This window comes from Python bivittatus, unplaced genomic scaffold, assembly GCF_059951505.1.
Source record: "Python bivittatus isolate LINGU-HERP-01145 unplaced genomic scaffold, Pbiv_v1 ctg000810_np1212, whole genome shotgun sequence".
In the NCBI taxonomy this organism is placed as follows: Eukaryota; Metazoa; Chordata; class Lepidosauria; order Squamata; family Pythonidae; genus Python; species Python bivittatus.
The window spans coordinates 853,877-881,474 of record NW_028277111.1 but is presented as its reverse complement, the minus strand read 5'-3'; the positions used below and the strand labels follow the sequence as shown (position 1 = coordinate 881,474).

General features: G+C 43.9%; 2 protein-coding genes and 1 long non-coding RNA gene across 6 annotated transcripts; 2 read left to right on the top strand and 1 right to left on the bottom strand.

Moving 5' to 3' along the window:
* Positions 1–105: 105 nt before the first annotated feature.
* Positions 106–5,602, top strand: LOC103053562 (uncharacterized). The gene is made up of 2 exons (XM_025174818.2): positions 106–253; positions 3,856–5,602. The coding sequence occupies exons 1-2, from the start codon at positions 106–108 to the stop codon at positions 5,463–5,465; spliced, it is 1,758 nt and encodes a 585-aa protein (XP_025030586.1). The 3' UTR covers positions 5,466–5,602.
* LOC103053805 (uncharacterized) lies at positions 119–23,431 on the top strand. Of its 3 annotated transcripts, none has more exons than XM_088129536.1 (6): positions 119–253; positions 13,516–14,042; positions 14,303–14,402; positions 15,172–15,245; positions 18,164–18,290; positions 22,147–23,431. In XM_088129536.1, exons 2-6 carry the CDS (start codon positions 13,632–13,634, stop codon positions 23,427–23,429), a joined length of 1,995 nt encoding a protein of 664 aa, XP_087985662.1. In that variant the 5' UTR covers positions 119–253; positions 13,516–13,631; the 3' UTR covers positions 23,430–23,431. The 3 variants fall into 3 exon arrangements, with proteins under 3 accessions (XP_087985662.1, XP_087985664.1, XP_087985663.1); XM_088129538.1 differs by lacking the exon at positions 119–253 and adding an exon at positions 5,664–7,165; XM_088129537.1 differs by lacking the exon at positions 119–253 and adding an exon at positions 7,871–9,943.
* LOC148213905 (uncharacterized) lies at positions 17,282–27,575 on the bottom strand. 2 transcript variants are annotated; one of them, XR_015793653.1, is made up of 4 exons: positions 26,411–27,571; positions 22,468–22,572; positions 20,496–20,728; positions 17,282–19,964 (listed from the first exon to the last, which is right to left on the bottom strand). It is a non-coding gene; the product is annotated as an uncharacterized LOC148213905 (long non-coding RNA). The 2 variants fall into 2 exon arrangements; XR_015793652.1 differs by having other exon boundaries at positions 20,496–22,572; positions 26,411–27,575.
* Between the last annotated feature and the right edge of the window lie 23 nt (positions 27,576–27,598).

The following is a 27,598-nucleotide window of genomic DNA, read 5'->3' as shown; positions in this document are numbered from 1 at the left end:
AGAGAATCACTTTCTGCATTTCATCTCAATTGGAGCAAGTGAGAATGATCTGAGACCAGACTGAAGAATCCTGAGAAGAAAAGTGCATCCTGGACAAAACTTGTGATGTTTTCTGGAAATGCAAAGGGAAACATTTCTTTGCGGTCTGAGAGCAGAGAAACTCTTCAAATTAATCAAAGCAATCATTTGTCAATGACTTGTATTGAATACACCCAGAATGGTATGCTTGTTCATCAAACTGCACTCTGCTCAGGTAAGAAAGAAAAACAGCAGAATGTTATAGAAGGACAAAATTAGCAAGGGGGCCGTGCAATCCTTGAATCCAATCCCCTGTTCAGGCCAAGGATCCAAATTAAAGTATCTGCCATGGAGAACTGCTCGGTCTCTGTTTAAATATATCCAGCATAGGGAGCCAGACGGGTTGTACTACCAAACTAGTCCTACCATTAGGAAGTGTTTCCTAATAGCTGAAAAGCAGTTAACAAGCAATTTCCAAAAGTGATTAGAAAAGGAAGTATGCGAACCCTGTGTCCATAAAGCTGTGATTTGGGCTAAGATGGTGTTCCCTCATTGTCCAGAGTTCTAAACCCTCCAGAGACCACTGTCTTGCAGTCTCCTCTCAAGGAGCAACTGTCTGGAGCACTTGTGGGCAATCCCAAGTCCCCTCCTTGTCCAGAGAGGAATTACAAAGACCCTTAACAGCAGGAGAGACCAAAATTTGCTCCAACGTCCATATGACCCTTCTGTACTTATTTGCAGGTGATGAAGCCTCTTCATTGCTTCTTCTCCAGACTTGACTCTTTCAATCTCCTAGCTTGTAGAAGAGAAGATTGAGAGTGGACCTGATAGCTGTTTTCAAATGTTTGAAGGGCTGTCACATTGTAGAGGGTTTGGACTTATTCTCACTTGCTCCCGAGGGTAAGATTAGAACTAATGGGATGAAGGATGTCGATACAGATTAGACTTGAGGAAGGACTTCTTGACAGTAAGAGCTGTCCATCAGTGGAATAGATCACCACATGGAATGTTTCTTCCCCTTCACTGGAGGTTTCTTTTTTCTTCTTTTAAAATATTTTTATTAGAATTTTACAATATAATAAAAGTATAAAGAATGAAAAGAAAAATAAGAAAAAAGAAAGGTGAAAAAAGAAAACATAAAATTTTGACTTCCGCCCTTCTATCAAGTAATTGCCATCTTACTCTTTCCCTTCCCTCTTTAATCCTTTCTAATCCACAAATCCATAAATCATCAATTCAGTCTTCGGAGTCCGTGGGGTTCTCTGAGCTTGGTTCTTTTCTTGCAAACGTTTCATTACCCGGCTAGGTAACCTCTTCAGTGCTAGAATGGGATGGGCTTTGCTCTCTGTTTATATACTGTGGCACACCCTGCCAGTGTTGGTGGGGGTGTGGGCTTTGTTCTGTTCAGTCTTTTCTTCTTTCAGCAAAAAGTCCATAGAAGGCTTCCAGTCTTTTAAAAAAAGTCTTAGTTACTTTTTCCCTGTCCAAACCAGTCAGCTTTGCCATTTGCGCAAACTCCGTCAATTTTATAATCCAATCCTCTACTGTGGGTATTTCATAATTCTTCCATCTTTGTGCATACAATAATCTTGCTGCAGTTACCATATACAAAATTAGCTTCCCTTCTAGTTCAGCGTCTATAAAGCCCAATAAAAATAATTCTGATTTCATCATAATGTTAATCCGCAGTATTTATTTATTTTTATTTATTTATTGGATTTCTCCACCGCCCGTCTCCCCCACAATAGGGGACTCTGGGTGGCTTACAAAGACATTAAAACTATAAATATATATAAAATGTATAATATATATAAAATTAAAACAATACTAAAAAAGAACAATCCAAGAAGATGGAACATCGGGCCGGGGACAGCTGGCCACTATGGGGCTAGCCATCTCCCTGCTTGAGATATTCCCTCCCCGCCCCAGGCCAAGTGACAGAGCCAGGTCTTCAAGGTCCTTCGGAAGGCCAGGAGGGAGGGGGCCAATCGCACCTCCGGGGGCAGAATGTTCCAAAGAGCGGGGGCTACCGCAGAGAAGGCCCGCCTTCTGGACCCTGCTAGATGGAGTTCTCTTACTGAGGGGGGCCGAAGCATGCCCTCTCTGTGTAAACGGGTGGGACGGGTTGAAGTCATAGGGGAGAGGCGGTCCCTTAGGTAACCTGGTCCCATGCCATGTAGGGCTTTAAAGGTAATAACCAACACCTTGAATTGGACCCGGAAGCAAACTGGTACCCAACGCAGCTCTCGGAGCAATGGTGTTACATGGGCCCTTCTCGGGGCTCCAAAATTAGCCTGCGCGGCCACATTCTGGACCAACTGTAGCTTCCAGATACTCTTTTGCATCATCGTAGGAATTTGCACCCAGAATTTCTTTGCTTTTTCCCTTTGCTGGAGGTTTTCAAACAGAGGTTGGATAGTCATCTATCAGAGATGGTGTAGTGAATTTTGCCATGTGTGGGGTTGGACTTGATGACCTCTTTGTTGTTGTTGTTCAGTCGTTAAGTTGTGTCTGACTCTTCTTGACCCCATGAACCATATCGTGCCAGGCCTTCCTGTCCTTCACTGCCTCCCTGAGTTTGCTCAGTTTCATGCTCATTGCTTCAGTGATGCTATCTAACTATCTCATCCTCTGCCGTCCCCTTCTCCTTTGGCCTTCCATCTTTCCCAGCATCAGGGTCTTCTCCAAAGAGTCCTCTCTTCGCATTAGGTGGCCAAAGTATCTGAGCTTGAGCTTCAGTATCAATCCTTCCAATGAGTAGTCAGGGTTAATTTCCTTTAGGATTGACTGGTTTGACCTTCTGGCAGTCCGAGGGAAGAGTCTTCTCTAGCACCACAGTTCAAAGGCATCAATTCTTCGGCGCTCGGCCTTCTTTATGGTCCAGCTCTCACAGCCATACATTGCTACTGGAAAAACCTCAGCTTTGATTATGTGGATCTTTTTGGCAAAGTGACGTCTCTGCTTTTTAATATGCTATCTAGGTTTGCCATAGCTTTCCTCCCAAGGAGCAAGCGTCTTTTAATTTCATGGCTGCAGTCTCCATCTGCGGTGATCTTGGAGCCCAAATAAATGAAGTCTGTTACTGCTTCCATTTCTACCCCTTCTATTTGTCAGGAATTGATGGGTCCAGATGCCATGATCTTAGTTTTTTTAATGTTGAGTTTCAAGCCAGCTTTTGCACTCTCCTCTTTCACCCTCATCAAGAGGCTCTTTAGTTCTTTGCTTTCTGCCATTAGGGTGGTATCGTCTGCATATCTGAGGTTGTTGATGTTTCTCCCTGCAATCTATAATTCTATGATCAGAAGTCTGCAGCCTTTTGGATTTGGGGCACATCTGGAATGTTAAGAGCATATAGTGGACACTGATGAAACCTGACTGTTGACCAAATGGCTGCCGTAGTGGGCATGGCCAGACACAAAACACCCATTTAAAAAAAAAAACCAGGTGATGTAGAGTGCTCTGTACCTAACAGAGGGCGCTTGTGCATCCTAGGACATTGCTGCAAGTAAAGACGATGCTTGAAGTTGTTGTTTTACTTTGCACATGCTAGCTTCCTGTTTTATGCTATTTCTTTCAAATTCAGATAATCTTTTTTACAAAACAGATGGACAAGGAGCCTGGGCAGCAGGGGATCTGCCTTTAGCAAATGGCCCAGCCCACCTCTGAGTTTCATGCCAGAGGCCTTGGGAAACTAATCGCCCAAGCCCCCTTGTTGCACACGCTGAATGTATCACTTGGCCTTGTGCAATATGATCCTTAGTTGTGACCTCTTTTCTGAAGTTATGGGTCCCAAAATTAGGGCACTGTGCACTTAGAAACGCTTCTTTTCTCCTTCAGGGAAAGGTTCTGTAAGCAGAAGAGAGAAAGGCAATAGTGAGGAGAAGATCTCTGCGCAAAGGGAGGAAGTTGGGACATCGGTTGAAGGGAGAGATCGCCAGCTTCCTGTGAAGGCAGACACCATTGAGAGGAAAGAAGAGAAGCTCCCTGGAATACAAGCAGAGGAGCTCCTTTTGTATGGAGAAAGCATCAGAAACTTAGAAGAAAGAGATGCCAAGGAGACCGAGAAGGAAGAAGAACAAGTATCATTAGTTGAATGGGAGGATGACTCCTGCAGGACTACCTATCAGGAAACCCGCACGGAAGGAAAAGCGCATGCATGTTCAGACTGTGGCAGGTGTTTCGGTATGCCTGCTCACCTTCTCAGTCATCAGAGAATCCACTCAGGGGAGAGGCCATTCCAATGCTCGGTGTGCGAAAAAAGCTTCTCTCAGAAAGGCCACCTTGCAGTTCCCGAAAGGATCCATGTGGAAGAGAAACCATACAAATGCATGGAGTGCGGGAAGTCCTTCTGCAAGAATGCTGACCTCATCCGACACTACCGAAGCCACACGGGGGAGAAGCCGTATGAATGTTTCGATTGCGGGAAATCCTTCCGCATGAAGGCTGATTTTGTTCGGCATTCCAGAACTCACATGGGAGACAAGACCTACGAATGTCCAAACTGTGGGAAGAGCTGCGGTACAAAAAGCCACTTGGTGGCGCATCAGAGAAGGCACACGGGGGAAAAACCATTTACGTGCGGAGTCTGTGGCAAAAGCTTCTCCCAGAAAGGAAACCTTGTTATCCATGGGAGAATCCACACGGATGAGAAGCCGTATAAGTGCTTAGAGTGTGGGAAGTCCTTCTGTAAAAATGCGGATCTTGTTAGGCATCAGCGGAACCACACAGGAGAGAAACCGTATAAATGTTTGGTGTGTGGGAGAGCCTTCAGTATGAACGCTGACTTTATAAGACATTATAAAACCCACACAGGAGAGACTCAGTATAAATGCTCTGAGTGTGGCAGAAGTTTCAGCAAGAAATGCAACTTGGTAACCCACATCAGAAGCCACACAGGTGAGAAACCATACAGATGTCTGATGTGTGGGAAAAGTTTCTCTTTAAAAGGAAACCTTGTTGCTCATGAGAAGACTCACACGCAAGAGAAGCCCTGTAAGTGTTTGGACTGCGGGAGATCCTTCAGCGTGAACTCTAAACTCCTTGAACATCAGCGACTGCACACACGAGAAAAGCCGTACCAGTGCTCAGAGTGCGGGAAAAGCTTTCGCTGGATCGGAAACTTCATAACCCATATTCAGTTCCACTCGGGAGAGAAGCCGTATGAATGTTCCCTCTGTGGGAAATCCTTCATTATCCAACATGACCTCCTCCGGCATCACAGGACCCACGTGGGAGAGAAACCCTATAGATGCTCAGACTGTGGCAAAACTTTCAGCCAGAAGGGGAGCCTTCTTGTACATGAAAGAATTCACACAGGAGAGAAGCCCTATAGATGTGGGACTTGTGGGAAATGTTTTCATCTACGCTCTTGCCTCTTTAGGCACCAGCAAACCCACACCGAGAAAGGCCATATGAATGTACAGCTGGTGGAAAGAGTTTTGGCGTGAGCTTTTGCCCCATCCAGCATCAACAAATCCACATCAGGGAGCAGATGGAAATACTCATGAGAGAACAATCGCACCAGTGCTCAGAAAGTGGGTGTCAGCCCCACCAGATAGAACAGACCGAGAATCAACTCTACAGGAAGACTAAGACTATTTTTATTGAGAGTGGCTATAGGACCAGAATCTTGCAAATCTGATTGTGCTGTACCTCCTCCCCTTCTTGTACCCATGTGACTTAGGGAGGTGTCTGTCCAAGCCCCTTATACATGCTTTCTTTATCACCCATCAGTCTTCCTTGTGCAGAAGCCATTGAGGAGAAAATACATAGAAAGGACAACGTTTATTCTCACATTTATAATAGATCAGATAAAATGGAGCAGAAGGGAGGATTTATGGATACCCTGGTCCTGAGAAGCTCCTCTAAAAATGAGAGGGAGTTTGAAATGGTGTGAGAAAACCAAAGTCAATACAGATGGTCATTGATTAACAACCACTCATTCAGTAACCGTTCAAACTTGTGACAATGCTGAACAAGTGGTACTTGTGACCGGTCCTCGGAGTTCTGGCCATTGCAGTGACCCCGCAGTCACATGATTGTGATCCGGGCTCTCGGCGCCTTGCTTGTGATTTTGACATCACAGTCTCCTGTGGTTATGTAGTCACCATTTGCAACCTCCTTTGCCAACTTCCAACAAGCAAAGTCAATGGGGAGGCCAGCAGGAGGTTGCAAATGGCGACCATGTGACATCCTCGTTTAATGATGGGAATTGGGAGTGCTAGAATTGTTGCTATGTGGTGTGGTCATGTGATAATGCACTCTATGACCAAGTTGCTTAGCAATGGCGATTCTGGTCCCAATTGCCATTGTAAACTGAGGTCTACCTGTATTTTAACCTGGCATTGACATACTCTTTTGTAAAGGTGCTTCCTTTAACTTTTGATTATGTGGGTATTATGGATCAGAATTCACCAGAGTTCATTTGCTTCCAAATACCTTCGGCTCTTCTCCACTTCTCTTTACCTTTAAGATCCACGGAGGTCATTGTTTTCCCAAATAGTCCAGGAGAACTTTGATTGGAATAGCCACTCTTATGTTTTCTCTGTAACCTGGAATAGAATCTTTCTTAACTAATTTTGTGGCACCTGTTGATGTTCAAAATTCACCATGAAGTTTATTTCTCTCTGAGATCAAATAATCATCCCATGTTGTTTCTCTTGTCTCAGTTTGAGAATTGATGCAGATTGCTTTTCACTTTTCTCCTTAAACCTCAGATGAAAGAAGAGATCATTGTTAACCAGATTCTTCTCAATTTTCAGTGCCTTTTTCATCAAACAGCAATGTCAAACTGGTTTAGCCAGCTGAATTATGGCCAGATCCTTGCCCTGTGTTTATAGCCCCCTTGTGCCTCTCTTCAGATCAATCAAATTCATCATGGTTTCCTGCTCCATCTGAACCTGGAAGCTATGGTTCTCCATGTTGGACCAAACCAGCTTCAAACCACTTGAGCATTTAGAAAGAATGGAAAATAATGGCTCATTAAAGGTTTCCTGGTTTATTTGCTCTGTTAAAAGAGGAGTAAAGAGGTTGAGTGAGTAGGTAAAACCATTCATTCACTGACTTATGAGACTAAGAATATGGTCTCAATGCATTCAGCAAGATGGAGCAGACTATCTGTGGTTTAAGTTAAAGTAATCCCAACCAGGTAATTTGATTAGAATCTTCCTCTTATTAGTTCTGTTTATTGTGGTGTTTTGTACTTTATAGCAGTGTCTCTCAACCTTGGCAAGTTTAAGCTGTGTGGACTTAAAGTTGCCAAGGTTGAGAAACACTGCTTCATAGGAATCTGATATTTTGCTTGATATCTCAGGATTGGCTTCCAGATCAGACAAAACAACTCTGATAATTTTGGAAATCCTAGTGGTGTGCCTGTCCTATTGTTGTTACAGCATGGAAACCCTGAGCTGCCTATCTGAAATACAATATTTTTATTATGAGATAATTTAATGAATTCATGTTACAATGGGAAACATAGGTGACTTTCGAGTCTGATCTAGGATCTGTTATATTTTTCATCTATTTTGAATCGGAAGATAGAGGACATAGTTTACTTTGGTTTACAATATAGTCCTGTCTATATCTAGTCAGAAATTGAGCTGAGCTCATTTCTAGGGAAATATGTGGCTCAGCCTTCCCCTGTTTAGTGCCCTTAAGACATCTGGGGTGGGAAATTTCCCACTGCTTTATTTTCTATAGAATTCTCCTCCCCCACAAAATGTAAAACTTTCTATACCTTACTTTACTCTTTAAGATGAGTGGACTTCAACTCCCAGAATTCCCTAGCCAGCACTGCTGGCTGGGGAATTCTGGGAGTTGAAGTCCAGACATCTTCAAGTTGCCAAGGTTGAGAAACACTGCTCTATACCTTACTCTGTACTTACTTTCTATATACTTTACACCTCCCAAACAATGTAAATCTTTCTATATATCTTAAATAAGGAAATAGGGCTTTGAAAATGAGAAATAGGACAGTTCAACAGATCTGGCCTCCTTGGGGAGGACTGAGATAGGGGATTATAGCCTTAGACTCAGAAGACAATGACCTCTTCATTGCAAAGTCAGATGCAGACTAATGAATGTGTCTGCATAGCAGGTTCTAATTAGTTGGTCTGCAAGTTGATGAGCAGAACTAAAATGGCAATCAGTGCAGAAACTGGGGGAGGGAGTAAGTCCATGAGCGATCAAATGGGGCAGAATAACCAAATGCACATCATCTGAGCGTAACCACTTGGAAGAACTAGAAAAAAATCCAGTCACTCGGAAAGTTTCTGGGACTACGAAAACTACCTTGAACTTCTAAGCCATAAGGATTATCCTTCTTAAGAGGATTCATCATGCAACCTAGGATTTCATCAAAGGCATTGTGTAATCTAGGATTTTGCAATCCTAATGTGAGACTGTATTATTTCATTTTTTTCTTGACCCCAGAATTAAGAAGCCAAAGGCACGATGGGGTATCTAAACCAAAGTTGTTTTTTAAGTTTAAAGATTGTTTTGTTAATTGTGCATGTATAATATTTTTTTAGAAAAATGGAGTTTTTGTTAAAAGAAATGGGGATCTAAACCCTAATATTGTGTGGAAACAGTTTCAAAGCATACTAGAGGGCTATAGACTTGGCACCTAAATATTATAAAAGTGGAATTACTTTTTTGTCTCTGGGGTGAGCAATTGGGAGTCAGAAAGATGCTCTCTTACAAAGCACCCAGAAACCCAGTGTTAGATTTCAGCTGATCTCCCTGCCCTAAAAGCTACAGAGGCAGTGGCCCATAAATCAATCAGCCTCATTTTAGCCAAGGATGTCATGCAACACCCTCCAGATGGCTAGTTTGGGGCTGTGCTGGGTGAAGCCAAACAATCAGGGTATTTCCACAACTGTTTCAATTAACCACGGGTAAGACTCTAGTTTGAACTCTGTGAGTGGATCATCATGGTCTGTTTACTGTTCATGCTACATTTCCACAAGAACAGTTGAGTTAGGAAGAGAACTCTCTTTTTGGCCTAATTGTTTTGCTGTTTAAGGAAAGGAAAATTTAGGAAAAAGGTCAGTTTTGGGTTTAATCTGGAAGAATTGTAGACATCTTGTTTTTTTCACTTCAATCCTTTTTTGGTTTCTGGAATCTAGGCTGTTGTAACTCTAAACCTTGGGCGTTTCTGCACACGCAGAGTCCTCTGACAGCCTCGCTGATGCACACTGTTTTGAGTCCAGCTCAATTCCTTCTCGACACGCAGGTTTGCTCGGTAGCACAGAGAAGTAGGCTGCCATTGCTCCTTCTGGGGTGATTTTTTTCCCACTTCCCAATTTATCATACAGATTTCCTGGTGGTCTCCCTTCCAGTTCCTAGTCAAGTCCAACACTATTAATTTCCCAAGCCCAGATAAGATCAGACAGGCACTTGGTTAAAACCGACTTAGGCAGAATTGCACAGGATTGTTCTGATGCCCTAAACCGGCGTTTTTCAACCTCAGCCGCTTTAAGATGGGTGGACCAACTCCCAGGATCCCCCAGCCAGCATGGGAGTTGGAGTCCACACTCAGCCAGCCGAGGTTGAGAAACACTGCCCTAAAATGTCACTCTACTGGGTGACCAGTTTGCATTGGCAAGACTAACCTCTGATACGTGGCAAAAACCGACACAATCCAGCAAATCTCTTCCCCCCCCAAGTTCAAAGAGGACAAAATAGATCACTGCTGAAACTCAGAAACCACCAATTGCCTTGGCTAATCGCAGAGATCCAGAGGGGTTTGGGTTTTTCTGGTGCTTGGCCTTCTAAGAGTTAAAGAAACTGAAGGAATATCCTAGAGAGGAAGGAAACAGGAGGAAGGGAGGCGAGCTAAGTTCCTTTCACCATCCCTCCTGGCTGCCAAGGATAGTGGGTGCCATCCTCCCTAAATCCTCCTCCAGAGATTCCAGCCAGTGATCTGGTAAGCCCCTCTCAATCCTCCTGGCCATTTAGGAAGACGGGAGCAGAGTTATGGCCCAAATGAATGGAGGAAAAACCGGAGTGGGGAAATCAGGGGAGGGGGTGGAGGAATGCGTGTGGGAGGCTAAATGTTGCACCCCAGAGCCGAGCATTGGTGCACCTGGGATTTCTGCACAACATCCAGACCTTTCCTTTTTTGGCCCCGGCTGGGTTCCCAAACACGCTGAACTGAAATGTGTTCTGGGTCTCAACCCTAGCAAGATGGAGTGGTTGTGGGTCTTTGCCCCCCTCCCCCCCGCAAGGTCAGGAGGGTTGACATCTCTGACTCTGGATGGGGTAACATGGACGGATCTGGTGCACATTTTGGGGGGTCTCCTTGGACTCTTGGCTCCTGCTGGAAGAACGGGTGGCAGCCATGGCCAGGGGGTGATTTACACAAATTCATCTTGTGCACCAATTGCACCTGTCCCTGGACCGGGAGGTCTTCCTCACCATCGTTCATGGCTTCATCACTTCCTGGCTGGATTACTGCAACACACTGTACATGGGGCTGGCCCTCGAAGGCCATTCGAAAGCTGCAACTGACTCAGAAATGCAGCCGGATGCAGAGTTTTGGGTGCCCTGCGGTTCATTCGAGTTAAAGTACCCCACTGCTGGTTCCTATTGCTTTCTGGGTGCAATTCAAGGTGCTAGTTATCCCCTTTAAAGCCCTGAATGGCACAGGGCCAGGTTATTTGTGGGACCGCCTCTCCATGATGGTGTTGGCCCATCCCACTAGGTCAGATAGGGTGGGCACAGTCCAGGTCCCTTCCCTTAAATGCTGTCATCTGATGTGACCTTGGAAGTATCCCTTTTCTGGAGCCCTTTGGAATAGCCTCCCACCTGAGATTTGAGCCCCCCCCCCCCTTTTAGTCTTCCAGAAGACTGTGATCAACTGGCTCTTCACCCAAGCATTGGGCTAGGATGGGTTTTGAACTGGAGGCTGTTTGGTCTGGCTCCTGGTGGGAAGAGTGGCTTTGTTTTTACTTCTGTTTTTATCAATTGTTGTGAGCCTCCTAGAATCATTTTAGGACAGTGTTCTTCGAACTTGGCAACTTTAAGATCTGTGGACTTCAACTCCCAGAATTCCCCAGCCAGCAGAATTCTGGGAGTTGAAGTCTACACATCTTAAAGTTGCCAAGTTTGAAAAAACACTGTTATAGGAGATAGGTGGCCATATAAATTCTATGAATGAATGAATGAATGAATGAATGAATGAATGAATGAATGAATGAATGAATGAATGAGGGTTTGGTGCCCTGTGTGCATGTAGGCAGTGTATGTAGGCAGTTGGTTTGCTTTAATAAACCAGGGTTCTGTTAGCCAAGATTAGCAAGTTGGGCAATGCAATCTTGTTGAGCCTGAAATCCATTTGCATGTCAGGAGCAGCAGGTAGATCATAAGAAGGTTCAAAACATTGAAAGATGCTGGTGCTTCCTTGATTAAAATCATTGCCCCATTAACTGGACCCTGCTTCCCACACCAACAGCATGGGTCCAAAATGGGCGCTTTTCTCCTGTGATCAAGAAACTCCTGTGGTTCTCTGTTGAGGAGCAGGTCAGGAGCCCCCACTCCCAGTTAGGCAGGGAAAGGTTGCCACCAGAGATAAACTGTTATTTTATCACAGGGTTGGATATCTGGTTGAACCCCACTGTCTTGACACAGTTATCCCCCTCCGATAACTTCCCGGTTGGATGATTGCAGTGTTTCCCAACCTTGGGAACTTTAAGAGGCATGGACTTCAATTCCCAGAATTCTAGGAGTTGAAGTCTACACCTCTTAAAGTTCCCTAGGTTGAGAAACACTAGATTATTACAATGTGTTATATATGAGGCGGCCTTTGAAAATGGTTCAAGACTTCAGTTGGTTCAGAATAGAGGCACTACGCTCCCTGGCACTGGCCAGCACAAACCTATTATGCCAGTACTCCACCATCTACCCAATTCCAAGTGCTTTCTGGACCCAGTTCCAAGTGCTGATTTTGACTTGGAAGTCCTAAATGGCTTAGGACCAGGTTACTTGAAGGAGTACCTTCTCCTGTAGGTACCTACCTGGACCATGAGATCTTCTCTGGTGGGCCTCCTCCAGGTTACCCCATCAGAAGGATGCGAGGTGGGCCTCTACAAGGGGGAGACCTTTTTCTGTGGTGCCACCCCATTTATGGAATGCCCTCCCCAGAGAGACCAGGCTGGCTCCTACCTTAGCATCATTTTGGCACCAGGGGAAGACCTTTCTATTTTCCCAGGCTTCTTAATGTTTAATTTGACTTATATTTTAACTGTATTTTAATTACTGTAATATTCTTTTTGGTTTTGAATGGCCACCTTGCTGCTGCCTAGTTTTTATGGTGTTTTCATTTTGCTTTTTTGTTCATTTTATTGTACAGTGGTACCTCGAGTTACGAACGGCTCTGCTTACGAATTTTTCGTGTTACGACCAGCTCCGGCCCCAAAAATTTACCTCGTGTTGCGAACCACCTCGAGTTACGAACCGGATCCGCGGCCATTTTCCCTCCCATGACACGTGGTCCGCAGCCATTTTTCCGCCCCTGACACGTGGCCCGTGGCCATTTTCTGCCCCTGACACGTGGCCCGCGGCCATTTTTCCGCCCCTGACACGTGGTCCGCGGCCATTTTTCCGCCCCTGACTCTCCCTCCAAGCAATAGCCGCCTCCCTGTCCTCCACGCCAGAACAGATTAACGGTAATTACATTGAACCTTATGGGAAAATTTGCCTCATGTTGCGACCAATTCGAGTTGCAACCAGAGTCACGGAACGGATTAAATTCGTAACTCGAGGTACCACTGTATATGTTTTCATTTGAATTGCATTTATTGCATGTTTTATTATCAATCAATCAATCAACAATCAATTTATTTATTATTTTGACCACAGGTCGTAACAAATAAGGTAAAACCTGCACAAAAATGGCCATACGTTAATAAAATGCATTAAACTATACAAAAATCACTAAAAATATTAAAAATGTTATTACAACTGGTAAAATACTAAAAAACATTAGGAACATTTGATAAAATATTCTGTTTAGCAGCAACCCATGCAAACCTTACTAATTTTGTGTATTTTATTATAAACTGCCCAGAGAGCTTTGGCTATTGGGTGGTTTAAAAATTTACATACGTACCTACGCAATATATACATAATATTTTAATCTTTTTTCTTGGAGTTTCTTTTCTCATGGTAAAAATGGCAGGAAAACATGCTACATGTTTGAAAAGAAGTGGTTCCAGGGAGTGCAGAAAAGGGGTTGGGCTGGGCTGGGCTGGTCAATGACTGCTGTAAAGCTGGATTTGATTTGACTTATTTTGATTTGATTTTGGTTCACTTCCTGCATTTGGCCTTGGTGACATCAGGTCCCCACTCCTTATATAAAGAAAATATCTATAAAATAAATTTTATAATCTATTTGTCAGGTTATTGTGGCAAGTAGCAATGAATTGCTACTAAAGTTATTCAGTACTATTTACCTGAATAAAAAAAAAAATTACTACTGTTGTATTTTTACTGCTGCAGAGGGAGAAAGACATCTGTGCAATTTTCTGGCTGGGTCCCAACATACTTGTCAGAAATTGGCAGAAAAAGGACCAAGGACTTCCATTCTGGAAGCTGCTTTGGAGTACAGATGAAAGATGGAAGTAGAAAACTCCCCTGACCCTGAAGGACAAAGAGGACTTGATCCCATCAACACTGAAGGCACAGGGCCATTCTGGGAAAGAGCAGAGCAGATCTTGAAGGAGGACCTGGTTGGTTCAGAGGGTCCTTGCCGGCATTTCAGAGAATTCCGCTACCAGGAGGCAGAAGGTCCCCGAGAGGTTTGCAGCCGCCTCCACCATCTTTCCCGCCAGTGGCTGCAGCCGGAGCGACACACCAAGAGCCAGATGCTGGACCTGGTGATCCTGGAGCAGCTGCTGGCCATCCTGCCAGTGGAGATGTCCAGCTGGGTGCAGGAGTGCGGAGCAGAGAGCAGCTCCCAGGCGGTGGCCCTGGCTGAAGGCTTCCTCCTGGGCCAGTTGGAGCAGAAGAAAGCAGAAGAGCAGGAGGTGAGGGCCCATCATCCCGGTAGATCAAAAGAGACAGAAATGTCAGGAGAGCCTTCTCACTCCTTAACATTTCTGGAAATCAGCCAAGAGAGGCTGCTTGCACCCCTAGACCAAGCATGAACTTCCTTCCTTCCTTCCTTCCTTCCTTCCTTCCTTCCTTCCTTCCTTCCTTCCTTCCTTCCTTCCTTCCTTCCTTCCTTCCTTCCTTCCTTCCTTCCTTCCTTCCTTCTTCTAATCCTGCTCCTCTTCGCATGTTTTAGAGGCCGAGTCTGTTTCAAGACGTGGGACCTGCTTCCCTTGCAGCAGAGACCGGGGCATCGGTCCCCAGGCAGAGGGGCGTCATGCAGCAGAGAGAGGCAGGTGAGGTGCCCCCTTATGAGGTAAGGACCGTTTGATGGAGGAGGATATTATTTCAGTGTAGCCACTCTCTGGAGGATGAACAAAAAGATGAGATAATTTCCTCTTTCTAAAGTTTTTTGGGAGGGTGGGAAGGAAGGATTGATTCCAGCCTTTTTTTCTTTTTTTTTTCAAATAACTTCATTAATTTTTAAGGTAAAGGGATAACAACTAACAAGAATGGATAATTAAGATAGGAAGTGGAGAAGAGAAGAACGTAAAGAATGAAAAAGAAAACAAAGGCAGAAGTGCAGAAAAGAAAGAAAAAGAAATACAAAAGGAAAATGACTTCCAACTTTCTTTCCCAACAGATATAAATATAAATTTGCTTTAAGCTCTTACTCTAAGTTTACAACATAACTTTCATTTTTTCTCTTGCCTACTATTATTTCTAATTGTCAAATCCATATATCACAATTCCATTTTTTTGTGTTTCACGCAAAAGGTCCAAAAGGGGCTTCCAATCAGCATTAAAATGAATCAATGTCTTTTCAATTCCAGCCTATTTTCTATAGATCAGAAAGCGTTCTTGTCTTGAATACTGGTGTCAAAATTAATCTAAAATTCAAATAAAAGGACAAGGCATTTCCCAACACTCTCAGGTCCAGGAGCTGGCTTCAACAGTACTGCAGTCCTACCCATGTTTTGCTCCGAAATCAGAACCCTCATGTTCCAAGATGCTCACATCTTGATGCGTTTACAACTGAGATACAACCTCCTTTGTCTTTTCCAGGGGAGACAAACATACAAGCAACATCGCTTTTTCCTCATGGTGGAATGGAGAGCACTGTGGTAGATCCTGATCAGGTAAGAGGAAGGGTCATTGGGAAGATGGGCTGAGGAAAGCAGGGGCCTCTCTCTTTCCTGTTCATCTCTCTGGCCCTGAACAAGCCTCTCTCTTCTCCTCACTTCTGTCAAAGCTGAGGACATAAGAACATGATCTCTGGGTTCGTATGGAAATCCATTCGTCAAGTATCTTTTCTTTCAGAGGAGGCAACAAAATGGCGCTAGGGAAGCCCACAGGGCTTCAATGAGTGCAGAGCTCTGCTCTGCTGTGATCTCCAGTCCTGCTCTCTTCAGTGATCCTCCCTCAACTTCTCTGTTCTTCTCTTCTCAACTTCTCTTCCCCCTTCCCTTCTCCCTCCCCTTTTTCACGTATTACCGTTGCTACTTCAATCCCTACTTCAAGACTCTTAAGAGGCCCGTGGCGGCAACATAATCCCCATCAAACAATAACCACACAAACCATAATATTTACCCAAGGCTAACTTGACTCTTTAGTCCTACTTTAATCCTAATAGTCCATAGCCCTGTATATCATCAGATCTTGAATGCTCATGGCATATTTCAGCATCTTCCTAAATGCCCAGAGGGAGGAAGAGATTTCTTGCAGTAACGGTTCGCCCCCGGGTCCCCTTGCGTCTTCGCTCTCCATGAATGAGGACGCCCAGCAAACCCCTTCCACAGGCCTGCCTTGCATTTTGCCTCTGAACCTGGGAGTATCCTCTATCTATAGCAGTTGCTAGTTTCTGCTTGTTTTGCAGGCCGAAGTGTAAATGTCACTGGGGAAAGGTAAATTTACAGGATTGGCTCCTATGAGATCTGGCTGGGTCTCATCAACAAAACCGCCAGGGGTGTCAGCAGCAGTGACATCACTGTGTAAACCCCTCCGTTATATGTCTTGGGTCATGATTCCATTGGGGGCGGGGCTTGTATTGTGACGTTATGGCACATGCTCAGATGCGTCAGAAGCACTTCTTGTTCCTTGCTTGCTGACAAAGAACAGACCAGATGGTCTAGCTGGCTTTTTTCTGCTGGCAGTTACCAATTACTGACCAAGAGCAGACTGCTAGCCTGTTTTTTTTGCTGGCAAGGAATAATGAACGTGTGGGTGGGGTGGCGGGGTTTGCCACACTCTGCTTGGATTTTTTTTTAGATTTAATTTTCTGGAATTCAGGTTTGGTCAATTGACTTCACTAGCTGGTATGCAGAACCCCTAAAAACAGTGCCACCTTATGGGACCGTGGAGGTGTGCCTTCTCAATCACCATTCCTGCTGTCTGGAGCAGCATTTCCCTGATGTGATGGCTTTCCACGCGGATGCTTTTTACAATGTGTTTTTAAGTTCTTGTACATTGCCTTGAGTGTTTAGTTGTGGCCAAAATTTGGCTCACCCAAAGCAACCAAAGCACTTTGAAGATACAGGTAGTCCTCGGTTAACAACGGTAATTGGAACTGCTAAGCAACGCGGTTGTAAAGTGTGACGTCATGTGACCATGCTGACTTACGACAGCAGTTGCAGCAGTTCCGGTGCAATGTCATGCGATCGGCATTTATGACCTCTTGCCAGCTTCCCCATTGACTTTGCTTGTGGAAGCTGGCTGTGAAGGTTGCAAATGGTGATCACGTGACTGCGGGATGCTGTAGGTGTCATAATTGCGAGCCAGTTGCCAAGCACCTGAATTGCGATCATGTGACAACTGCAACTTCGAGCAACGGCCATAAGTCTCATTCAGTGCCATTGTAACTTCAAACAATGTCAGCCTTACCAGGGGAACTAGACAGGAAATACGACCAGATGAGCTAATTCTACTTTATTATAAGTCAACATTAACGGAATCTTGCAAGTCTGAAACTACAATTCTCCCCCCATCTCCTTTAGAGCCTGAGAAATTAGGGAGGGTCTTTCCTGAGCCTCTTGCCCCACCCACTATCCAGCTGCAGGCTATGCTCTCTCTTATCTGACCGTTCCCTAGGCAAGGTCCCTTGGCCCAGTCTCCCCAGGTCATTCCCACATGCCATTACAAACGATTGCTGAATGAATGGTTGTTAACTGACGAGTACCTGTACAACACAACTTTATTAACATGCATACAGCATATATGATTTTCCATCTTCTTGGATCTTTTGGATGTATTATGTGTTTTAGATATATTTATAGTTTTAATGTTTTCTGTAAGTCGCCCAGAGTCCCCTATTGTGGGGGAGATGGGCGGGGGAGAAATCCAAATAATAATAATAATAATAATAATAATAATAATAATAATAATAATAATAATATACTGGGCTCCCAGCAAAGTTGAGCAGCCCTGATCAAAAGCAGAACTAGAGCTGATATACTTTTGGCCCCCTACATTGTAAAGACAAGATCCAGAAAAAGGCAGACACGGTGGAAATTACAGCGTGATGTTGGAATGTTTTAGATCAGTGTTTCTCAACCTCAACAACTTTAAGATGTGTGGACTTCAACTCCCAGAATTCCCCACCCAGCCATGATTCTGCGATGGCCAAGCATTGTTTGTGCGGGAGAGGTAAAGAGTTGGCTTCTCATCACTCTAGAATCAGCCATTTTCCCCCTCTCAGTGATGCGATTTCAGTTGACTTTTAGGTGAACCTTTTAATCCAACATGACCCAACCAGGATCATTAGCTGATTTTTGTGTAACACTATTTTCTGGTGAATTCATTGCAAATGAATTGTGTACAGGTGACTTACAAGTTGAATTAAATAAATAGATCCTGCAATGAGTGGCTTATTTTAATAATAATAATAATAATAATAATAATAATAATAATACCACCTTTAACGCCATCAAACAACATCTGCCTATCCCAGGTCCTTGGGAAGGACTCAACAGGTGGATAAAAATGCCAAATCCGGTCTAAACATCTGTCTGACTATGTGACCAACCTTAATAATAATGACGTCTTTTACTTTTCCATCCAGGATCTAACCAGCTTTGAAGAAATTACTGTATATTTCACTAACGAGGAATGGCTACTTCTGGATCCTGCTCAGAGAATATTGCACAGGGAAACCATGGAGGAGAATTATCTAATTGTGGCCTATTTAGGTACGGCTCTGTTAAAGAAATTAGCAGCCAAGTGAAAGGCATCTTTCTTTCTTTCTTTCTTTCTTTCTTTCTTTCTTTCTTTCTTTCTTTCTTTCTTTCTTTCTTTCTTTCTTTCTTTCTTTCTTTCTTTCTTTCTTTCTTTCTTTCTTTCTTTCTTTCTCTGCCCATCTCACCACAGACGACTCTGGGCAGCGTACAGCAAAGCTAGAAACAGTCAGGAAATACATTAAAAATATAAAAAATCAAAATAGAACAGAGGATAAAAGGATGTTAAAAATAAAAAAATTATTTGAAACCCCAGATTTGGGAGAAGAGTTAGCCTAGCACAAGCTTCTTTCTTTTTATACCCTCCTCCTTATAGCATTTTGGCACAGGTTTTTATGCATTTATTTTACCTGGGTAAGACTTAAAGTCAACAGGGACAAATACAAAGGAGAGAAATTGAAGAACCAATAATAGAGAGAACATCCTGATTAGCTTTGGTGGTCAGGGGATTAAAAGGAGTGCTACATACTATCCTTCCAAGTACTTATTGAGATATATGCCCTTAACAAAAACTCTTGAAGAGTGTAAACAGGAAGACTTTCAGACAATGAATGCTTGTGGTCAGAGAAAGGTCAATCTCAGTTGAGCTTCATCTGAGACACTTAATCTCTTCAATTTTTCCCATGATTGAGAAATATCCAATAACGCTGAGGATACATTGGAATAGCAATGGAAAAGCAGGAGGGAAATTCAAGAGTAGAAGGACAGGTAGGAGGAAAATACAGAGATAGACTTGTCCTTTTCTAAAACCCAAGATGCCCATTAGTAAAACAAGGGAAATTAAAAGAGACTTTTCTTCTTACAGCTACAGTAGCATAAGAGTAACAAATTTAACAGAGAAATAAAAGGGGCATAACAACTTCCATTTTCTTCTGTTGTTGGTAATGCATCTTTATATATACAATAAAAGCACTAATAATTGGATTTTCTGCCCAGAATGCACCAGACAATACATGCAAGCACTGTTCACTGAAATGATGAAATCACAATACTGCTTTTTCAGACAGCAATTAGGCAAAACCATGACTAGGAAAAGGCGATCCAAAACAGAGTAGTAAAGGTGCTGATGCTTCTGTACTGCTCAGAAGTAATTATCAGAGCTGATCTTCTGATCAAGAGCCATTCTTGGACCCTGGCTTGGCTCTGCTAAGAATGTGTGCTACGGTGTCATATCATCTGTAGAACCCAGAAGGAATGTGTGAGTCCCAAGATGTCAGGGACTATAGTCTATAAACGATGTGAACTCTAGGTTATTTCTCTAGTAGACTGTTCCAGTGTTGCCCAAAGTAATTGGATTCAGTAGTCTGATGTGCAAAATAGTCCCAGAAGGAGCTGTCAAGAACTGAAATTACAGCCATGCGCTTGGTCAATTCCTTATATTCGGTTGCAAGGCCAGAAGGAAACACTGTGAGTTATGATTGAGATGAAAACAAAGATAATGCCTATAGCAAGTATCACCAGAACTACAGAAGTAAAGTTCTCAGGGATGCATTGATGCTTCTAAGGTTGAAGTTTAAGATTAGCCTCCCATCCTTTCTTGGGATTGGGAAAAGAAACTGTCCAGCTCCGTTCTGAATGGACTTCACAAACCTTTTGTGAAGAAAGAAGGGCACCTCTTCCTTTCATGACCTGCAAAGAGAATACCCAGATATGAGTGAGGTCCCTAATTCAAATGTACAGGTTTGTAGAATAAAAAGGAGCTATTAGTCTATGCCATCAACTCTATAATACATTTTTTCTTGAGGGTAAGCGTTCTGCCTTTGTCACTAAAAATTGGAACTTGCTGATACTCCAGGGTGCATGTATGAAAAACAGGCATGACTTTAGATCCACCACTGATCAAGTGACTTTGCTCCACATCTGAGCTCATTGTGGCCTGATGCAGCTCCTGACTTAGACAAATTCCAAGAAAAGTTATTACAATCAAGGTGACTCTTGTTTGAATAGCTGGGACCAGAAGCAGGATCTGTTCCAAAGATCTCAGAGACTAGACTGCCACACCTAATAGAGACATTCTACCAGAGATTTAATCCACAAGCTATTTAGTACTGTATTCTATGAGTCAACTGTATCTCAAAGAACCCTTGAAAACAAACCGCCGGTTCCAATAACAAGACAAAGGCATGCGATTATAATCTTGCACATTGCTCGGTGACTGACTGGTGGCATTCCGAATGAGGTGGAGACTCTGAATTATCTTCACAGCCAGTCTCAAGTAGAACTCACTGCAGTAATTTATGTGAGCCATCAGTGAATGTGGCCAAGCTGTTCTGGTCCAGATAGGGCTATATCTGGCAAATTAATAAACCCAAAACAACCTAAGCCCCTAGTGTCCACTCCTAGTGGATCTGGGAGTACCTCCAGCATATTGCAGCTTCAATACCACAGGTGTTCTGGAATTTTAAAAGAGTAAAGAATTAAAACTATAAACACATAAATATAAACAAGTAAATAAATACAGCCAGTGTAATGTAGCGGATAAGGCGTTGGACTAGGAGCAGGGAGGTCCATGTTCTAGTCCCTCCTCAGCCATGGAAACTCCCTGGGGACTTTAGGCCAGTCCCTCCCCCTTAGCCCAAGAGCCAGGATGGGGTAGTGGTGAAGGTGCTGGACTAGGAATAGAAAGACCCAAATTCAAGTTCTTGCTTAGCCACGGAAGCCCCGTGGGAGACTTTGGATCAGTGCCCCCCACCCCTCAGCCCCAGAACAAGTGTGGTCTAGTGGTGAAGGTGCCTGACTAGGAATGAGGAGAATAGTATCTGATCCTTCACCCAGTGCATCTCTCTTTTCCTCTGCATTCTGTGAGAACCAGTGCGCGGTGATGGTGAAGGTGCTGGACTAGGAGTGGGGAGACCCAGATTCTAGTCCCCCACCCACCCAGCCACATAAGCTCCCTGAGGTACTCTGGACCAAGACCTCTCTCTCAACCCAAGAGCGGGGTAGTGGTGAGGGTCCTGGGCTAGGAGCAGGGAGATGCAGGTTCTAGCCCGTCCCCCCCAGCCATGGAAGCTCCCTAAGAGACTTGGGGCTAATCCCTTTATCATATCGCAGGAACCAGTATCATGTAGTGGTGAATATACCAGTCTAGGAACAGGGATATCTAGGCTGAAGATTCTCCTCAATCACAGGAACTCCCTTTGTGACTTTGGCCCGCTTTCTCTCTCTCGGCCCCAGCCTTTGTTTTCCTTTTGGGGAAAATAGGAGGCAGTATGTCTGCCACTTTGGGCTCTTGAATAATAGGTAGGGTATAAATCAAATAATTCACAGTAAATGCATAAAACATTTAAGCCCTTAACTAATTTCCCCTTTCCCAGAATAAAACAAGTGTAGACATAATCAACACTCAGATAAAAACTAAGTGAAGAAATTAGTTTTTAAGGGATACCTACAAGACCCAACTGTTGGCCTCTCCTGAATAGAGGAAAGCCTCACAAACACTGGGCATGACTTATTTCTCTGTATCTACCCAATGATAATTTGGTGCAATCTGGTACAGTGAGGAAGACCTCCACTGAAGCAATTAGCTAATGCCCAGGGAAGTTGTTCCACAAGGAATTCAGAGGTGATGATGATGATTTATAAGGCCACCTAATCATTAAACGACTCAAGACAATGTACAGGAAAAGTTAAAAACACAATATAACAATAAAAGAAGAACAGCTGTCATGGTTGTTTCTGTGGCAACTGTCTAATTTGGTCATTAATAGGCGAGAAACAGTCTCTTCCCCATATCAGCCAAGAGGTTGCTGAGGTTGATTATTAATTTCAGGCTACTTTAATAATTCATACCTTCAATTCTTGTCAATTCCAGAAAACAACAGATGCAAAATAGAAAATAAGAGAGAATCATGGAAAAGGTCAATGAAAGGAGACAATTCTAATAGAACCGAACTGCAGAAACAGATAAATGAAACCAATCAAGAGAATCATGCATCCTCTGTTCCTCAAGATAGCAACTTCTATAGCCCAAACCAGGACAAACCACATAAAAGAAGCATGAATGACGTCTGTGACACGTCCACAGAATTTTTCTATCCTATCTCAAACTTTAAAACTCATTGCAAAATCCAGGGAGGGGGGACATATAAATGCAGGGAAACGGAAAGGGCTTTCCGTCAGAAGAAACATCTACCTTATCATCAAGGAAGTCACATGGGGGAGAAAACATATAATTGCTTGGAATGCGGAAGGAGCTTTAGTCAGAAGAAACGTTTCACTCGCCATCAAAGAATTCACACTGGGGAGAAACCATATACATGTTTAGAGTGTGGAAAGAACTTCAGTCAGAAGATGCATCTCACTTCTCATCAGAGAATTCACACAGGAGAGAAACCATACAAATGCTTGGATTGTGGGAAGATGTTCCGTCAGAAATCAGCTCTCAGTTCTCATCAAAGAATTCACACTGGGGAGAAACCATATACATGTCTGGAGTGTGAAAGGAGCTTCAAACAAATAATAGAACTCACTAATCATCAGAGAATTCACACAGGGCAGAAACCATACAAATGTTTGGTATGTGGGAAGAGCTTCAGCCAGAAAGGAAATCTCAAATCTCATCAAAGGATTCACACAGGGGAGAGACCATATAAATGCTTCGAATGTGGAAAGAGTTTCAGTTGGAGTACAGTTCTCCGGTACCATCAAAGAATCCACACAGGGGATAAACCTTATCAATGCTTGGAGTGTGGGAAGAGCTTCAGTCGGAATACAGCCCTTGGATATCACCGAATAGTCCACTCAGGGAATAAACCATATAAATGTTCAGAATGTGGAAAAAGCTTCAGTCATGAGATGCATTTCACTCAACATCAAAGAATTCACACAGGGGAGAAACCATATACATGTTTTGAATGTGGAAAGAACTTCAGTCAAAAGATGCATCTTATTTCCCACCAGAGAATTCACACGGGGGAGAAACCCTATCAGTGCACCGAGTGTGGAAAGAGCTTCCGTCAAAAATCAACCCTCAATTCTCATGAAAGAATTCACACAGGGGAGAAACCATATAAGTGTTTGGAATGTGGGAAGAACTTCACTCAGAAAACAAATCTTACTCAACATCGGAAAAACCATAATGAAACTGCTGTATAAATATTTGGAGTGTGGAAAATTTTCAATCTGATTATTCATTTATTTTTGTTGTTCAGTCGTTAAGTCGTGTCCGACTCTTCGTGACCCCATGAACCATATTGCGCCAGGCCTTCCTGTCCTTCACTGCCTCCCTGAGTTCATTTATTTTATACATCTGCAAAAAATTCTTTGGGAGGAAACTATATAAATACATGGCACATGGAAAAAAATCAAAACGACTTCCTGGTATGTCCAAAGAACTTTTGCCTGGGAGTATCAGAAATGTGGAGAGTGCTTTGAAAAAAGAAGAAATTCTTCCCAAACTGGCACCTTCTGAGAAACCAGAGGAGTGCATAAAAAGAATAATTAGTTCCTATATTGTGAACTCAGAGTGGCCAACTAGATGCCAAACTCACATCTTCAGTCCATATACAATGCAATGGTTCCTACAGACGCTTCCTTGCACATCTCCCAAGTTCCTCCCATGTCTGTGTTTTCACAATTAATCATGTATTCTGGCCATGATAGTCTTAGCCTCCATGGACTTGTCTTTTACCTTTTGAACATGTCCAGTTTGGTGGCCACCATTGTATATGGGTAGTGAATTTCACAGATGACTTCACCCTGGGTGAAGAAGTGCTTCATTTTTCTTACCCAGATTTTCGAGCATCTGACTTGGTTAGATGACTCTACTTTATCCATATCATGTATGCCTTTTTTTTTGTCTAAGCTAAAAAGAGTTCCCAACGCTGTAACTTTTCCTCAGAGGGAAATCATTCTAGCTCCTCTGGAGGCCGTGCGCATGCCTTCCGGATTTGGGTTAGATTTAGAAGAAGTCTTCTTGCTTTGTTTTTAAAATTACTTCTCTTGTTTTTACCCTAAAGTTTTGGAGCTAGATTGTAATATACTGTACAAGGTTCCTGAAACTCAGCTATGATCCACATCCCTTTTGTTCTTACTGTTCCTTTGCTTTGGATCTCAAACACGGACAGGCAAAATAAATCTCATTTCTCATCCGATAACTATTATGGAGAAACCACTGGAGTGTGGAAAGCATTTTGATCATAATTTAATCCCCTTTTAATTATGATTGCCTTCTTCCACTAGTTCCAAGGGGGTTGGGGCTGCATTTCCTCAAATTCCTAGCTAGGATCATCAAAGTCCACTAGGAATTCAGGCAGATGTAATCTCAGTACAGCTGGGGAATTGGATAGGGAATGATTCCTTTGTAAAGCAGGAACCTTTAATTGAAAATAATTCAGTTGCCTCATTTGTTATTACGTGTGTAATATGGACTTCAGGACTTCGCTGTCATAATTTCAGATGCAGAACACTGGCCCTTTTCTAGATGTCATCTGATACCTGTGCTTCTAATTCTGTGCAATCCATATTTATTTTTGTAAATTGGTTCAGAAATTAAATTAAAATTAGAAAAGATCATGGCTGTTAGCCTTGATGGAAGTGTGTCTGCCTCTGAAGGCCATCAGCTGGGAGACCAGTGGGCTTCCTGGTGCGGTTGGTGGGCCACTGGGAGAACAGACTGCTGGACTAGATGGGCCAGGGGTCCGATCTTGCAGGGCGCTGCTTAGATTAGTATATAACCCCATGTACAGCATGTTCCAGTAATCTAGTAGTTGAGCCATGGTGTAATTTTTAAGGGCAACATGTCATAGGGTGGGAATGGATCAGAACCAAGCCAAACACACACACACGGTTAACAAGTATATGCAGTGCTCTTTATTGCTATATAAGTAGTCCTTGTTTAGCAACTGCCTTGTTTAGCAACCGTTTGCAGTTATGACAATGATGAAAAAGTAACTTTGCGACCAATCCTTGCATTTACAACCTTCACAGGTCTGTAAAGCAAAGGAAAGCTGAAGTAAGATCATAAGTCGCGGTTTCACATAGCGACTACTTCGCTTAACAAGTTGCCAGTCCCAATTGTGGTCACTAAACAAGGACGACCTGTACAAACTTAGTGCAAAGTGCATTTACAAAACCTTTAGTGAATAAGTGTTTATGTATATCTATCGATAGTAACCAAGCCACTAATACATTTAACTTATGCTAACAAAACTTAACTAAATCACTTCAATTTCTAGATCTTTACTTTACAGCAGGGTTCCTCAACCTTGGCAACTTTAAGACAGGTGGACTTCAACTCAACTTCAACCTTGCTGGCTGGGGAATTCTGGGAGTTGAAGTCCACCCGTCTTAAAGTTGCCAAGGTTGAGGAATCCTGCTTTATAATACAAATGCTTTGCGGCTAGTTTCTGCCTCTTCCCACACTTGCTTATCTTCAGCACAGACTTAGGACTGCTAACCACTTCTCTCCTTAACCCACTCTTGCCCAGTTAACCAGCACATAAACCACTTCTTCACCATCTACTGTTCGGGGCCGTGTTCTCCTTTCCGCTGGCTCTTTTTGCAGACTCCTTCGGACTTCTTCCCAGTTCTCCCTGGCTATGGAGTCCGGCTCCTTGCTCCCCAAGCTGCTCTCTCCTCTGCTCCACGTCCAATCACTGCTCACTCCAGCAGCATCTCCAGCCAAACTTAGAAGACCCCCCTCCTTCCTCCTATCTATCTGCTCTGGCTTCTTTTATTTTTTTTTTCTTTTCAAACCTATGTGCCCTTTCATAAGTGATTCAAGGAGTTTAAATTCCCTCCCCCCTTTCTCTGCAACTGTCTATGCAGCCAAGCTGTACACCTGACCCACAGACCACAACAGAGAAAAAACACTGATCTTGACAGTCACCCATACATTTTTCCTCTTTGCAGGGCAGTTCATCTTTCCATGCCTCAACACCATGTTCAATTTATCATGCTTATCCATCACTCAACTAAAATTCACTTGGCAACCGATGGCTCAGTGTTTTATGCAAATCTAGCCAGGATTGACTGTGTCATTGCTTACGATGTTGCATGAGTGCAGAACTGGGTTAATTTAGTCATGCCTGGGTTCAGTTATCCACAACCCAACACGTGTAAACAGATCCTCTTACCTTTAGGAAAGAAATCAACCCACAACTAAACGTAATAAGAGAGCTGCCCTTGTCCATAATGGCACCACTCCTTTTGCTCAGGCTTAATCCCCTTTTGCTCTCTTGCAAGGTTGCAGGCACGCACACGCAGACAGAGTTACTAAGGAGTTGCGGTATTTACTAGAGTTTATGCAGATAACAGCAGACAAGATCGTAATTCAAATACAGGTAATCCTCGCTTAATGACAATAGGGACTGGAAAATTTGTTGCTAAGTGGGGCGGTTAAGCCAGTCACACCCGATTTTATGACCTTTTTTTGCAGCAGTCATTAAGCAAGTCACACAGTCGTTAAGCGAATCACACGGTTCCCCATTGATTTTGCTTGCTGGAAGCTGGCTGGGAAGGTCACAAATGGCAATCGCGTGACCCCCAGGACACTGCAACCATCATAAGTGTGAGCTGGTTGCCAAGCACCTAGATCGCAATCATGTGACCATGGGGGTGCTGGGACGGATGTAAGCGCGAGGACCAGTTGTAAGTCCCTTCGTTCAGCACCGTTGTAACTTTGAACGGTCGCTAAACACATGGTGAAGTGAGGACTACCTGTACCTAGCAGAGAGCGCTTGCCAATTCCAGTCCAAAAAGCAAGAGAGTAGCCCGGATATGTTCCAGGAGCCACAGGATGCAAACCAGGCAGTCAGCGGCTCCGAGAGCCAAGGGCTCACGAAGAGCGGCGGGGGCAAGAGGCAGGGGCCGGGACACTGAACGGCCGTTTCCAGCCGAGACTGACAGCACAGCAGCCGCCTCTCTCTGCCCACCGACAGCTGGCCGCGGTTGCCCCTGCCTCGCTCTGCCCAGCTGGGCTTGGGGGCCATCTGACTGCTCCGGCGGGACAGGAGGTGCCGGGGCCGGCCAGCCTCCAGCGAACCCCGGCTTCGCGATGCTCTCCCGCCGCGCCTTCTGCCCCGGCTTTTTCCGATCCCGTCCTCCTCGCCCCGCGCCTGCTTCACTTCCCTCTTCCCCGCCTTGTCCCGCTGGGATTTTCACTCCTGGTTGCTGGTTTACTCCCGGTTTACTCGTGGTTGCGCTTTGCAAGGCAACGCCCTTTCCCACCACACTCCGCCAGCAGCCAAGAACGGAGCGGCGCGGAGCCACGGCCGACGCTTTCTGGGCTTCGGCTTGGCTTCCGGGGGGTTAAAACCACCAAG